Genomic DNA, 13353 nt, shown 5'->3' on the forward strand with positions numbered 1-13353 from the left:
TGTTACTTTGCATCGTTGATTTGTGTTGAAACGTTTCATACATTCATCAGTACCGAAATAATCCGTTTATGGAAAGTTGAACCTTAGTCTATTTAGTTTTAGGTAAGAAATAAAACACGAATTAACATAATACACTGGTGTGAGAGAAACAAGAATCAATTTAATATTAAGTATCCCTCTCCCGGGTGTGTGTGTGTCGTAATTTTAATAACGGAGCGTACGTACATTGACCCTATGGAAAATTATAACGATAACATTCATAAATACGTATATGTTGATATGGACAAGAGTCTGTATCGTATGATAGCAATTTCTAGAACTGAACATTTAACTTGTTAAGTATTGTGGCCAGACATGTAGAAACATGTTTTTCTACACAGTTCGGATATATTACGTAAAGAAGACATTAATAGTGGATGACATGTATAAACATGTTTTTCTACACAGTTCGGATATATTACGTAAAGAAGTCATTAATAGTGGATGTGTCCTCAATTATAAAGGAGGGATTTCTTGAAAAATAAAAAGGTAAATGCAGAAAATCTTCGGAAAATATATCAATTAAAATATATTCTATTTTGTGTGTGTGTTATCATTGAACATTTAGTGAGTAAACTAAGTTTTAATTAGTTCCAGAAATTCTGAAATAACGAACTTAGGGCTAATATATAGATGTTATAAAATGGGATTCTTTTATCTGAAATTAACACGTAGAAAGAAGATAAATCCACTATCTTAGAATTGGATTTAAAATGTCTACAGAGCCTACATATATAACATTAATTTACCTTTAAAAATTTTTTTTTAAAAAAATGTTTCAACACACAGAAAAAAGATGCGCTGTGGAATTACATGATCTATGATTTCAAAGTATGAGTATAAATGGTTGAAGTAAATCCTGCACATAAAATAAATAAATAACAAACGGATAACGATTATTTCTGATACATATGACAAAATTTAATGACTGAGTCCATGACAGTGAAGTATGTTGAATAATTGACATCTTCAGCAAAGTTAAAGTTTTCTGGATGTGTCATGTATTATGTTATAATTCGTCTCGTTTGAAGTATACTGGAAAATATTCCAGACGAATGTATATTATTTATTGTATTATCTTGTTAGGAAGAATGGAATTACCTGAACTGATCACAAGAAAACATAATTTCTATTAGTAGCATATTTTTTTTTTAAATACAGCATACAGTGTACAAATGAATGAAAAAAAAAAACTATATACAAAATAGAAATATGGAGGTACATACGAACAAAAATAAATTTGAATATATGATTTTTCTTACAGTAACTGCAAGAGAAATTACATTGTACTAATAATCTCTTTGCAAGTAACGCAATCATATCAGTAAATACTATGAAAACATAAAAGAACATCTTTTGTGTATGAATTTTTGATTTAAAACTATCTTCTATTTTATTTCAGATTGATAAGCACCTCAAAAAAACTAATACATAGCACGACTAAATCCAACACTAATGTAAATTACGTTCTCACTCTTTTATACACGAAATTTTAATAGCTCTTTGCAGCATTTTGTACAGCGGGACAAGATTTAACTACCCTTATGTTCCAGAACACACATTCGAGTCTCTGGGATCCATTCCCAGCGCATTTCAGTTAAAGAAGATCTTTATAAATTCCTTCTTCTCTTTAAAATCACAATTATTGTTGTATTAAGGCTCTCCGAGCCTTCTGTAACATATATATGTAGGGTGTCTCAAAAGTCCCCTGACACAGGCTAACTCTGTTATTATCAGAGCTACAACAAAATGTAAGAGGAAAAAACATCTCCAAATATGTTTTCAATCTAAAGTGAAATAATTTTTCAAATCGGACGAGCCATTTGGGCTGTACACTCTTTATGTGCCCAATGTTAAATGAAAATGCAACGTTGCCATTTACTCCACCCACAACATAAAATGAATGGGGACATGTTTTAAATGGGGGTTAGCCATCGACATATTAGCATAAAAGACAGTAACCTAATTCACTTATGTTGTGGGTCCAGGTAAATGGCAACGTTCATTTTCATTTAACATTGGACGCATAAAGAGTGTACAGCCCAAACAGCTCGTCCGATTTAAAAAAAAAAAAAAAGTTTCACTTTAGATTGAAAAACAACATATTTGGAGATGATTTTTCCTTTCACATTTTGTTGTAACTCTGATAATAATAGAGTTACCCAATGTCAGGGGACTTTTGAGACACTATATATATATAGATAGATAGATAGATAGATAGATATAGATATTGTAATAACAATGAACTCTGGCACATCATGCAAACTTCCTTCTCATCTAAACTTCTACAAAGTTGGTTATATTCTACTTTTGATCCATCATCGTTCTCCTGTTCGTTCCGACTTCCCTGTATATTTGCATTCTCGAAGAATGCTGTATTATCGATTTGGAAGTTCCTGATTTGAACAACTATGAGGAAGGCATAAATCGCCGAGCTGTGTCTTCCGTGTTTCCAGTCGGAAGTTGTTTATGCGCCTTTCGCTTAGACATCAGGATTGCTACCGGGTTCGTCACACGCAAGTGAGGTTGACTTGAGGACATGTTTTACTGAAGATTTCGACCTGTCGACCATCGATGTATGACGTCAGTTTTCGTCTCGAATATGGGAGGTGCTGTCGTGGACACCAACGTTCCATAATTGGTATTGGACAAAGATCAGAGGCGGAGTTTGAACTGAATCCCGGAAATTGAAGACAAACAAAACTCTCTGGATGAAAGAGATTCGGGAACTCGACAATCAGATTTCATCGGTCATTATTCGATCACGACTCCGTAATATACAACCTGTCAGACGATGGAATTCCACATACAGCCTAAGGTAAAGAACCAATCTAACAACTTGGAACTGATACACCAAACAAGCCATTAATTTAATTTAAAGTTAAGTGCCAATTATTCAAAATAATAATAATAATAATAATAATAATAATAATAATAATAATAATAATAATAATAATAATAATGATAATAATAATAATAATAATAATAATAATAATAATAAAAGATCTTTAACTGAAGTGCCGCTGGAAACCAAAAAACCCAGAGACCCCAAAGTGAGTTCCACAACACTTAGTTCTTAGGTTATAAAAACATTGTTCAAATAAAACGAAGACATTCTTGTTAATATTAAGACTCAAATATCTCCAGCATACCTACGTGCAAGGATTAGAGAATGATTTTGTAATAGAACAAACAGCAGATTACTGTACAAAGAGGGAGTATCCAAACCTACGGTTTCATCACCTAATACCTCTTCGACTTTCCGTAAATTTCAAATTATCTATATGACTATCAAATTATCTAATATAAAAGGCATGAAACTACAGCTTAAATTTTCGACCAATAGCAAGAAAAACACGACGCGGATTCTTTGACAATGTTGTAACATTTTTGTTTTAAAGATGGAATAGATCTTCCAACCAACTACTACTATTGATATTTCTTTCTCTTCTTAAAATGTTGCCCTGTTCAATTTGTGTAAACTATTACATATGTTTGTATTTATTAGTGTATTTTAACGGTTTTTCTTGTAACAATTTCGTAAAAGGGACACTTGTAATGAAGATGGCAATCATCATTATTTTACATAGATTTTGAAAACAGTATTACTACACGGACAATGGAGAATGTTCAAATAGGCACGCTTGTACTACACTCAAGTAAAAAGAGTTTTGCATACAGATGTGAGATTAGAATCTCAAAATACAGCGTGTTTCGTTCAAATCTTCCTAATTTCAATTAATTACTATGAACGAAGTGCGACATATTGATAAATAACTAACACCAAATGAAAGGCCAGGAAAGTTTTGTTTTCATGTCTTGAAGGTGTAAATTTACTCACTACGCAGCGCCACGGTCGCAAAAATAAAAATGGGGACTGTTTAATAACACGCGCAGGCAGAGGCGTGTGCAGAGACAAAATCTGTGATTTCACAGCAATGAAATTTCAGACAAGTGTACAGATGACTTGAACCAATAACATTCCAAAATTACGAACCCGAATCCGTGATACAATTGCTACAGTAATAGGAGACATACTGGAGAGAACACGGCAAGACGTTAGATACACATTGGATATTTTTCGTGCTACCAATGGGCCACATATGGAGATATATGAGTGTGTGGAAAATAAAATTTATGAAGTTCTCTGAGTCCTCTCATTAGTACTTTCGTTTCTACAGTTAAATGAATTAGGTTGATTTGAGCGGAACACCCTGTACTATTAAGAAAATACGTAGAACACTATATGGAATATATATCAAAACAAGAGTTTTGATTATTATTAATCTGTACTACTCATGAGCAATGGGTGGCGGCTCTTCACGGAAGTCATATCGGTAAAAACTGAACTTCTGTCGTTACAAACTAAGAGAACACAACGTACCTAATGTCCTAATTCTTGATACAACCTAGGGGAAACTTACCTATTGTTCCTAATTTTTGTATACAACCTAAGGGAAACTTACTTCTTGTTCTAATTCTTGTATACAACCTAAGGGGCTAACTTACCTATTGTTCCTAATTCTTGTATACAACCTAAGGGGAAAGCTTACCTATTGTCCTAATTCTTGTACACAACCTAAGGGAAACTCACCTACGGTTCTAATTCTTGTATACAACCTAAGGGAAGAAAACTTACCTGTCCTAATTCTTCTATACAACAACTAGGTCATTAGGAAAATGTTCTTACATTACCATAGCTTGTCACGGTAACATTTTAATTTTTAACGATGCGACTTCCCTCAAGATACGCTACTGCCCATGATTGCATATTCTTCAGTATTACCGTATTCTGCAATTACTTAACTCGAAGTTTTGGCTTATTCATTCCGGTATAATTCATTGGTTAAAAAGGTATAATGAGACCAACACTACACAGCATTTCCACGCCACAAGGTATGCAAAATTCATTAGTCTGTTAAATGTATACTTGACAAGCTCAGAGACAAAACGCACGCTTTTAGTATAATATGTAATATATTTAAAACATTTTTCTTTTCTTACAACATTCTTACATTTATTCAACACTGTTTAATATGTTCAATTTAGTTAAACACTGGAAGGACAGAAAACAGTATCCAGTACTGCTATTAAAAGACGACAACATATAAGTTATTGGGTTGTTCGAAACAGGGAAACTAATCCATAAAACGTATGAGGCAACGGCGCCAATTTTAGATCAAATTTTATTTTCAAAAGCACAATAAGATATCAGAGGGAGAAAATGTAACTTAGTTCAGATACTTGGGAGCAGGATCCCTTAGAAGAGACGATTGCTAGAGATTATTCTGGTAGTTTATTTATAAAACAACTTCACAAGTAGTTTTAAAAAGCAAATCACAATAAAATGTACATAGTTGATGGTGTATATATATATATATATATATATATATATATATATATATATATATATATATATACAGGGTGTATCAAAAGGACAACTGTGAATATTGATATTGAATTATTCATTTATCTTACGACATGGTTTTGGTATCATTTTGTAGTAAAATAGATCGAGTTGTAATTCACGCAGTACACTAGTTCAGAAACAAGCCACCACAAGCGCTAGCAGCACTTGCAGCAAAGATGGCTGCCTTTACTGGTCCCGACCGTGCTAGTTGTGTGTTTTGGTTTGAAGAATCCAAGTCTGCGACAACTGTGCGACGTAATTTTCGTACGAAGTAAGGTAAAGATTCTCCCAGTAGGCATACTATTTACTAGTGACATGTTTTTTTGAAATTGGATGTTCGGTAAGATACAACAAATCTCCAGGTCATCCTCGTACGTCTGAAGACGTTGTAGAGAAAGTGAGACTTCAGATTAGATGTGTCCCGCATCACCAATGGAAACCACATTGAATCTCTTTAGGTATAAGGTATTTAAAAAAAATGTATTTTGCTATAAAATGACAGCAAAACCATGTCTGTAAGCTAAATAAATACATCAATATGAGTTTTCAAAGTTGTGAAATCCTTTATGATACACCCTGTATCAAATAAGGCACTGGACTGGATGCACATATATAATAAAATAAATATTTTTACTTCCTAATATCAACTGTACAATATACCTACAAATCGTTCCATTACACGTTAAATTACCAAAAGAAACCATACAACAAAAATATGGAAATACATACACATTTATTAAATGAACATGAAAAAAAAAAATAGTATTTACTTGATCATAAAAACGAGCATCAATTATATAAAATAGAGCTTTTTTTTCTAAAAAAAACTTTTTGGTTTTAATTTGTATGGTAAGTTTATAATAGACATAAACATTAAAGAAAAAAAAAGTACATTATGTTACATCTCATTACATACAATCACCAGCAAGATTGGTCCCGTAAAAGTAGAAAAGCTGCTTTGTTTTATCCTTCAGCATTAATTTATTTTATCTTACCAATGCTGTCATTCTGTGCGACAGGGTTACCACAAAAATTGGGACAAAATTTTTAAATAACAAACGAATGATATTTGTGAAGTGAAAAGCAATAGCTGAAATATCACGAAGTGTAAGTCCGAAGTTCGGTTTAATTTAAAAAATATATATATTTTATACTAACAGTCATTTTTACACTGGAGTTCGGAAAAATATTTAAAAAAAAAACTGATATTCATTTTTTAAAAAAATCCTATGATTTTCGTCAATCCTATTATTTTCATCTCATTATCCTGTCAGCAGTAACAGAATATTTGAAATAATTGTTAGCGACTTCAAATAAAAGTTTCTATTTTCAATCTAGTTATTTTTCTAGCGGTATCTGTCTGTTTATATACTGATGCAATAATTTCATGTTTTCAGTTTATTATTATTATTATTATTATTATTATTATTATTATTGTTATTATTATTATTAAAGTACACCCACGCAGTCATCGGAATCTCCTCATTGAAATTAGGAGACTGGATCTAACCTTCGAATCAATATCTTAGCCTACAACTTATCCGATTATTTAATACGACGTTGCTGGGTTAGTAAAAGCTACGAATGGGTGTGGGTTGATTGCTTTTTCTTGCTACCTTCGATCATCGCAAATGGCCAAGTAATTGTTTCTATGTATAATTTAGTCTACAATGTACCAAACACCATGAGTTTAGGTGGGGGGAGGGAGTACATTTGGCACTATTCGTAAAAATCACCTGTTTCTTGAAAATCGAAATTTTGCTCTGTTGTCAAGGTCAAAATAAGAAATAAGGTTAACAAGTAATAGATAAACACGAAGGGATTTCCTTTCGAACACCTGCTTCTCCATTAATTAAAGTGTATGCAGAGTTGATAGTGATAAAGATGATGGGAGATTTGCACAGAAAAGCAGTAGAGAAAATTTACCATCAACTCTAAGATATATTTACCGATTTAAGTTTCTGAATAGGGACAAAGTTATCCGAATATATATATATATACTGACGCCCTTACCCTTACCCTATTACCCTTACTTCGCCTCTCACTTCATCCTCATTCTAATTCTTAGCGTTGTTGAAATTCAACTGATAACATGTTTATTTTATACACAGTGTCTGCTATAACTCCCTTGACACTAGCAGTTATCCAATTCTCAACAGACTAGAGTAGCAATAGCTAATTGATGTAAATAACAAGTTAGGGTGTAGTTAATGAATATGTTGTAAGAAGTGATTTTATATTTTTAAAAAAATAATTAAATCTTGCTATATTTATTTTAAGTAAGTTTACAATGAACAGAAAGTGGTAAATGTGTTCGTGTTTCGAAAGTGATTCATCAAGATCTCAGCGTAAATTGACTTTTCTGTATAGGGATACATTTGTATCTTTCATTATATATTTGAAAGAAAGAAAAAATCTAGAGCATTTAAAGAGAGTTTATTTGTTCTGAATTTGATAAATCATGCAATAACATTAGTGATGTAATTTTTTTTTATATAAGTAATTTGTGCATTCAAAATAATAGAGGACATTTTCAACACATGATTAGGTAACTATTTCCCAATCTAACTTAATGTTATGATACAACTTTCAGTAACTCTAAAAACAAAATAAGTCTGTGTGGGAACATGTTTTTCATTTACTGAAAACTAAGTAAGTCTGTGAGAAAATATGTTTTTTAGTAGTTGAAAACAGTTCTTTCTTTTTTAACGCGTTATAAACTTACATTTCGTAACTGATAAATAACTTATTTCAAATGCATTGTTGTCAATTGATTTAGGCTGACTGTACAAGGAGCATTAGCGTTTCGCAAGGTTAGCACTAATTATTAGTTGCTCTATAGGTAAACCACAAACATAAAAAGAAAACAGGCTTCTTAAAAGTGCCCTTATTTCGTCACTTGGCCTTACGTTTTTATAAAATTGTTTTATTACAAAGAGAAGTGCGTAACAATGTTGAAGAACTTCACCTTCCAAATAATAAGACTTGTTTAAAAGCAGTAATTGAACATGTAACTTACCCGTTCTTAAATTTTGGTCCCCGTTCCTTTGGACACCTTGGCCACAAGAATAAAATACCCTAACTTCCCAATTTTGTGGCAGCCCTGCATAAGCACATCCGATAAATGTACTCGACATGCAAAGTGTCGAAGTTTTATTGCTTCGTTTTGTTCAAATGCACAAAGCCAATACATAAGGAGGGGAAAAAACTATTTACAAGTTTAATAAATTAAGAGAAAACAACAAATAAAAAATAACACAATTATTATTTTGTTTAAAAAGTATATAACGTGGGAACCAAATCTACAACATCACCCATCTCCTTTGCCTGTGGAGCAAGGAGTCATGCAGAATATGTTTTCAGTCTGGTGCTTGCATTTACATGGTGAACGCGAAAAGAAGAGAAAAAACAAAATGAAAATAAAAAAATAAAGCTGCTCAGCTCAGCATGCACAACCACCTTCCTGGCTTTTCACTTCATTGGGTGTGTCCTTCAGAACCACTTCTTGCACTAAACAAACATTAAGGAAACTAAAGGAACCACAAAACACAAGTGAACTTAATATATAATGTACGTATAACTGTAAAAAATAAATAAATAAGTAAATAAACAAAACTTACTGCCATTCACACATACATATAGCAGTGCAGGAATAAGTGACAGTACAATTAGTGAGAATCTAATATATAAAATTGAAAGTGATTATATTTGTGACTTATAAATCTTTAACCACCAGACCGATCTCGATCAAATTTTCAACATAGATGAGATTCGCGCCTGGGATGAATTTTATAATTTCATTTTGACGGTGCAACGTAGGGTAGGGGGAAGATATTTAAAAATGACCGATATTAGTGTCAAATCCATAGTTTTTGGGTCGCTGAAATGAACAGTGACCTCAGATACTGTTTAAGTCCAAATTCAGCCCCGCAACTTGGAGGAGGAGGATTATATATGATCAGTATTAGTGCCAAATCCATAGTTTTCGTGGTCGCTGAGATGAACAGTGACACTTCCAATTACGTTTAAATCTAAATAAAACTTTATTTCCAAAATGTAACGTATTCTCCCCATGCGCAGAACGGGTTTTCTGCTATGATTTACTAATTCTGCACGCCATTTCACCTCATCAAACTGTTACATTATTCATATCAGATATGGCCATTCTGCTATCGGAATTTACTCGTGCTCGTGAGAACTGAAGCACATTATCATCAATAGGGTTGGCGCTCAGTAATACCAACGAGAATCACGCCAGTTCAAAGTCGCACTCACTCAAACTCAGGCTTGCTAAAACTCAATGCGACTAACGTTCAGTAAGGAAACGGATTCTATATGCTCAATGAGGTTCGCACTCACTCGTGCTCACACTCACTAACTGGAACTGTAGCAACGTTTCCGGTTCAGTACGCTGCTTGAATAGAACGTAAGGATACCCAAAAATGAGACGGCGAACAAGTATACTGTTATGTGAGGGAATATAGAACACTTCAAACCCGTTTTCCAACATTGCTGTATTTTTTATATTGTGCGGCCTCACAGGAAAAGCCTGCTGAACTAACAACGTTGCTTTTTCATTTAACATAGGGCACCTTACCAGTGTGGAGTCCACCATTTTAGATTGAAAACCACGTATTGGAACAACTTTCCTCTATCCATTCTTTCGTATCTTTACTTATAATGGAGTTCATGGACGGCAGACTAAAATCTAATTCTGCGCGTGCCGATTGTCAATTGGGTTAGATACAGAAGCAGCTACCAGGCGGCAGCACGAAGGACCAGTGCGGTCTTCTTGCAACCCAGCAAGAACTCGTTCTTCGTTGGCTCCAGTTCTTCACAGCAGGCAGATCTCCACAACCGGCTTCAGAGCAGAGGACCGTGTGAACACGAGGACCACGTGAAGACCGAGGATTCAAGGATAACCAAGGCTGGCCAAAACAAGGAAGGCAGTTTACGATCAGGAATTTTGGCCAAGTATTATGTAATCTTTTTATTTAACCTATATCGGAGCCCTCAGCTTGAAGCCTTTTGTACTCTTAATTTCAAAGGTTTTTCACATTAACTTTCTCTTATCTAAATATTTATTTCTTTTGTCCTAATGATTCTTGCGAGCGTGTATGACAATACATACTGGTGCAAATACCTGTGCTTACTGATGGGGCAAGTATACCCTCGTATTCATTAGGATATGACTGTCACCAGTTGACCTATGGTCACAGACTTTTTATACACCCTCTATATACATAAATTTTAAAGTGAAGTTATTCATCAATAAAACTACTCAACAATAAATTCCGTAATATAATCTCTTTCTGAGTTTTATATTGTGAAGAGTTGTGTATCGTCTATGAGTTCTATTCTGAAGGGTCATCATCATCTCTAATAATAATTTAATTATCGTAAAGACAGCATCTGTTCATCGGATTGTCTTTCTTCTTCGCTGGTGTGACGACTAGCGCGTACACCTTTGGTACATCGTAGTCCCGAGTTTGATTCTCGGTGGGAGAGCATTAACATGTGAACAAATTATTGTGGTTCGTATTCCACTTTAAACTGTAGGTCCACATCTCAAAATAAAAACGAAATACGCAAACAACATCATCTTACTTCATCTTACTTCAGTCCTACTTTGAAAAGCAGTGAAAATTAGTCACTAAATGCGCACAATTCTCGAACGTAACCATTTTGTCTTAATTTTTGCCCTCCACTGAACTACTGACCCACATACTTAAAAAAAACTCTTATCATGTATGTAAGTCCTTGTACTAGTTAACATCTCCAATGCATGTTAATCGAATGACCACCAGGAATTATGTGTTGAAGCGTATTGTTGTAGGCGGCTATTTGAAGCGTTCGCAAAGCGTTTTTATTGCTCATGCGTACGCTTGGAATACATTGCCCATGTATTTAAATGAGGACGGCTAATCACAATGCGCTGCAAACGCGAAAGCAATAAAAACGCGGAGAAAACGTCAGCTCGAGCGTATTTCGTGCGTTTCGGAACAATAGACCTCCTGCTGTTTAAAAGATGTCTAAAGGAAGGGAAAAAACGAAAGACGTGTTGCCAGGTAAAGGGATTTTAGCAAGAAACAGCTGCTTGGAAGACGCTTTGTGCAGAGTATTAGCACTCTGCTATTATAGACCTGGACCTGGCAAAAAAGACCTGAAAACCCTGAGATGATTTATAACTCTGGCGAAAGTAAAATTACCGAATAGCCACCTAGGTCGCATTCGCTGCGGGGGGTAACGCTTCGAAAACGCATTCTCAAATAGCCACAGACTTAAGCACGGATGTGGTTTTCCTATAAATGTACCCATTTTGATGCTTATGACCAAAACAATGTCATACACGGAAGAAAGCAATAGCAGAGCCACCTAATTTGAACAGGAATGGCATATGCGAGTTAAGCAGTAATCGATGAGGGTGGTTAGTGCAATTGGTGTGTGTGTGTGCCATGGTGAAAGGGCAATCGGTTACGGCTGCTTTTTAAAGAACATCGAAACAGTAAGTAAGCGTAAATTGGTAGTATGGCACAAAAACAGCATTTGAATGACTTTGAGCGTGGTCCCATTGTCGGGAAATTGGAAGAAAGGCGGACAGTAACTAGTGAGGCAAGAGGATTGGGAATTCATCACAGCATAGTATCAAAGATTTGGTTGAGGTACCAGATGACCGAAAATGGTGCTAGACGTGTCGAAGATAGTTGTTCACCATGTAACACCCCTGGAGAATACTATTATTTGGTGTTAAGTGCGAAACGAAACTGTCGCAGTAATGCTCGGCAACTAATTACTTAACTTCATGCCAGCACAGGGACACGTGTATCGCGCCAAACCGTAACCAGACGATTACGCGCGGTAGGACTTTACGCTCTTAAACCAGTGAAATATATTCCATTAATATTGTGTCACAAACGGGCTCGTCTGCGATGGTGTCAAGAGCACACTACCTGGTAGGACGACGACTGGGGTCGAGTGATGTTTTCTGATGAAAGCCGCTTTTGTCAGTCATCTGATTCTGGACGACAGTATATCTGGCGTGAATCTTTCATTGGGTACCGCCAAGAAAACACTGTGGAAATGAACAAACCAATCGGCGGAATTATGGTCTGGGCCGGCATAATGATGGGCAGACAAAGTGAGTTGCAGTTTGTAGAAGGAGGGACTCTAACTGGCGCCAGACATTGTAACGATGCTCTTCTCTGTCATGTTCGCTTGTTTCGTGAAGCTGTCGGTCCAGAGTTTCGTTTTATAAATGACGATGCTCGTCCACATTGTATAGCTGCCGTGGCCATCCTCCTTGAGGAAGAGGATATTCATCGAATAGTGGCCAGCGTACTCCCTGGATCTCACCCCCACAGAGCATGCTTGAGATGCTCTAGGGAGACGTGTTGCCGAGCGTGTATCTTTCAGACCTCCGACGGGCCCTCAAGGAGGAGTGGCAGGCTATGCCACACGAATGCTTGGTAATCTTGTTTCGAGTATGGTACGTCGATATCAGTCATGTATTTCTGTTCGAGGAGGGTATATTCCATACAGATGTCTCTACGTGAATACTCTACTGTACTCTTTATTGATGTATTCTGGACATAAGTTTCGACATTGATTATGTCTTTTCTTATGCATCGTGTATGACACACTGTTTCTATATCAGACACTCCATGAATACAATGACTATAATGTTACTATCATGTATTGTATTTCTAACTCCAACCGACACTCATACAACGTGGTATATTCAGGTCTTAGGTCACTTAATAGTTCGTGCTTAAGTTTTGGACATCAGTGTACATGAACAGTAAGATAAATGCTAAATTTACAAAACTGATTTCTTTTCTGCTTACTACGAGCGACTGCGTAAAGGAACAAATACAAGAAACTATATATTTTTAAGTATTGAAGTA

General features: G+C 35.1%; 1 protein-coding gene across 2 annotated transcripts in view; it reads right to left on the bottom strand.

The window, feature by feature from the left end:
• Rab6 (RAS oncogene family member Rab6) overlaps positions 1-13353 on the bottom strand; it is a 189671-nt gene that overhangs the window by 37175 nt on the left and 139143 nt on the right. The window contains exon 7 of one of the 2 annotated variants that reach the window (XM_081756151.1): positions 4998-8959. The exons of the other annotated variant lie outside the window; for it this stretch is intronic. Within the exon in view, the coding sequence (XP_081612277.1) occupies positions 8892-8959 (68 nt within the window). The 3' untranslated portion in view covers positions 4998-8891. Of the gene's footprint in view, positions 1-4997; positions 8960-13353 lie in introns of those variants that run through there. 2 annotated transcript variants of the gene reach the window in all.

This window comes from Thermobia domestica, chromosome 4, assembly GCF_964235325.1.
Source record: "Thermobia domestica chromosome 4, izTheDome1.hap1.1, whole genome shotgun sequence".
NCBI classification, from domain to species: domain Eukaryota; kingdom Metazoa; phylum Arthropoda; class Insecta; order Zygentoma; family Lepismatidae; genus Thermobia; species Thermobia domestica.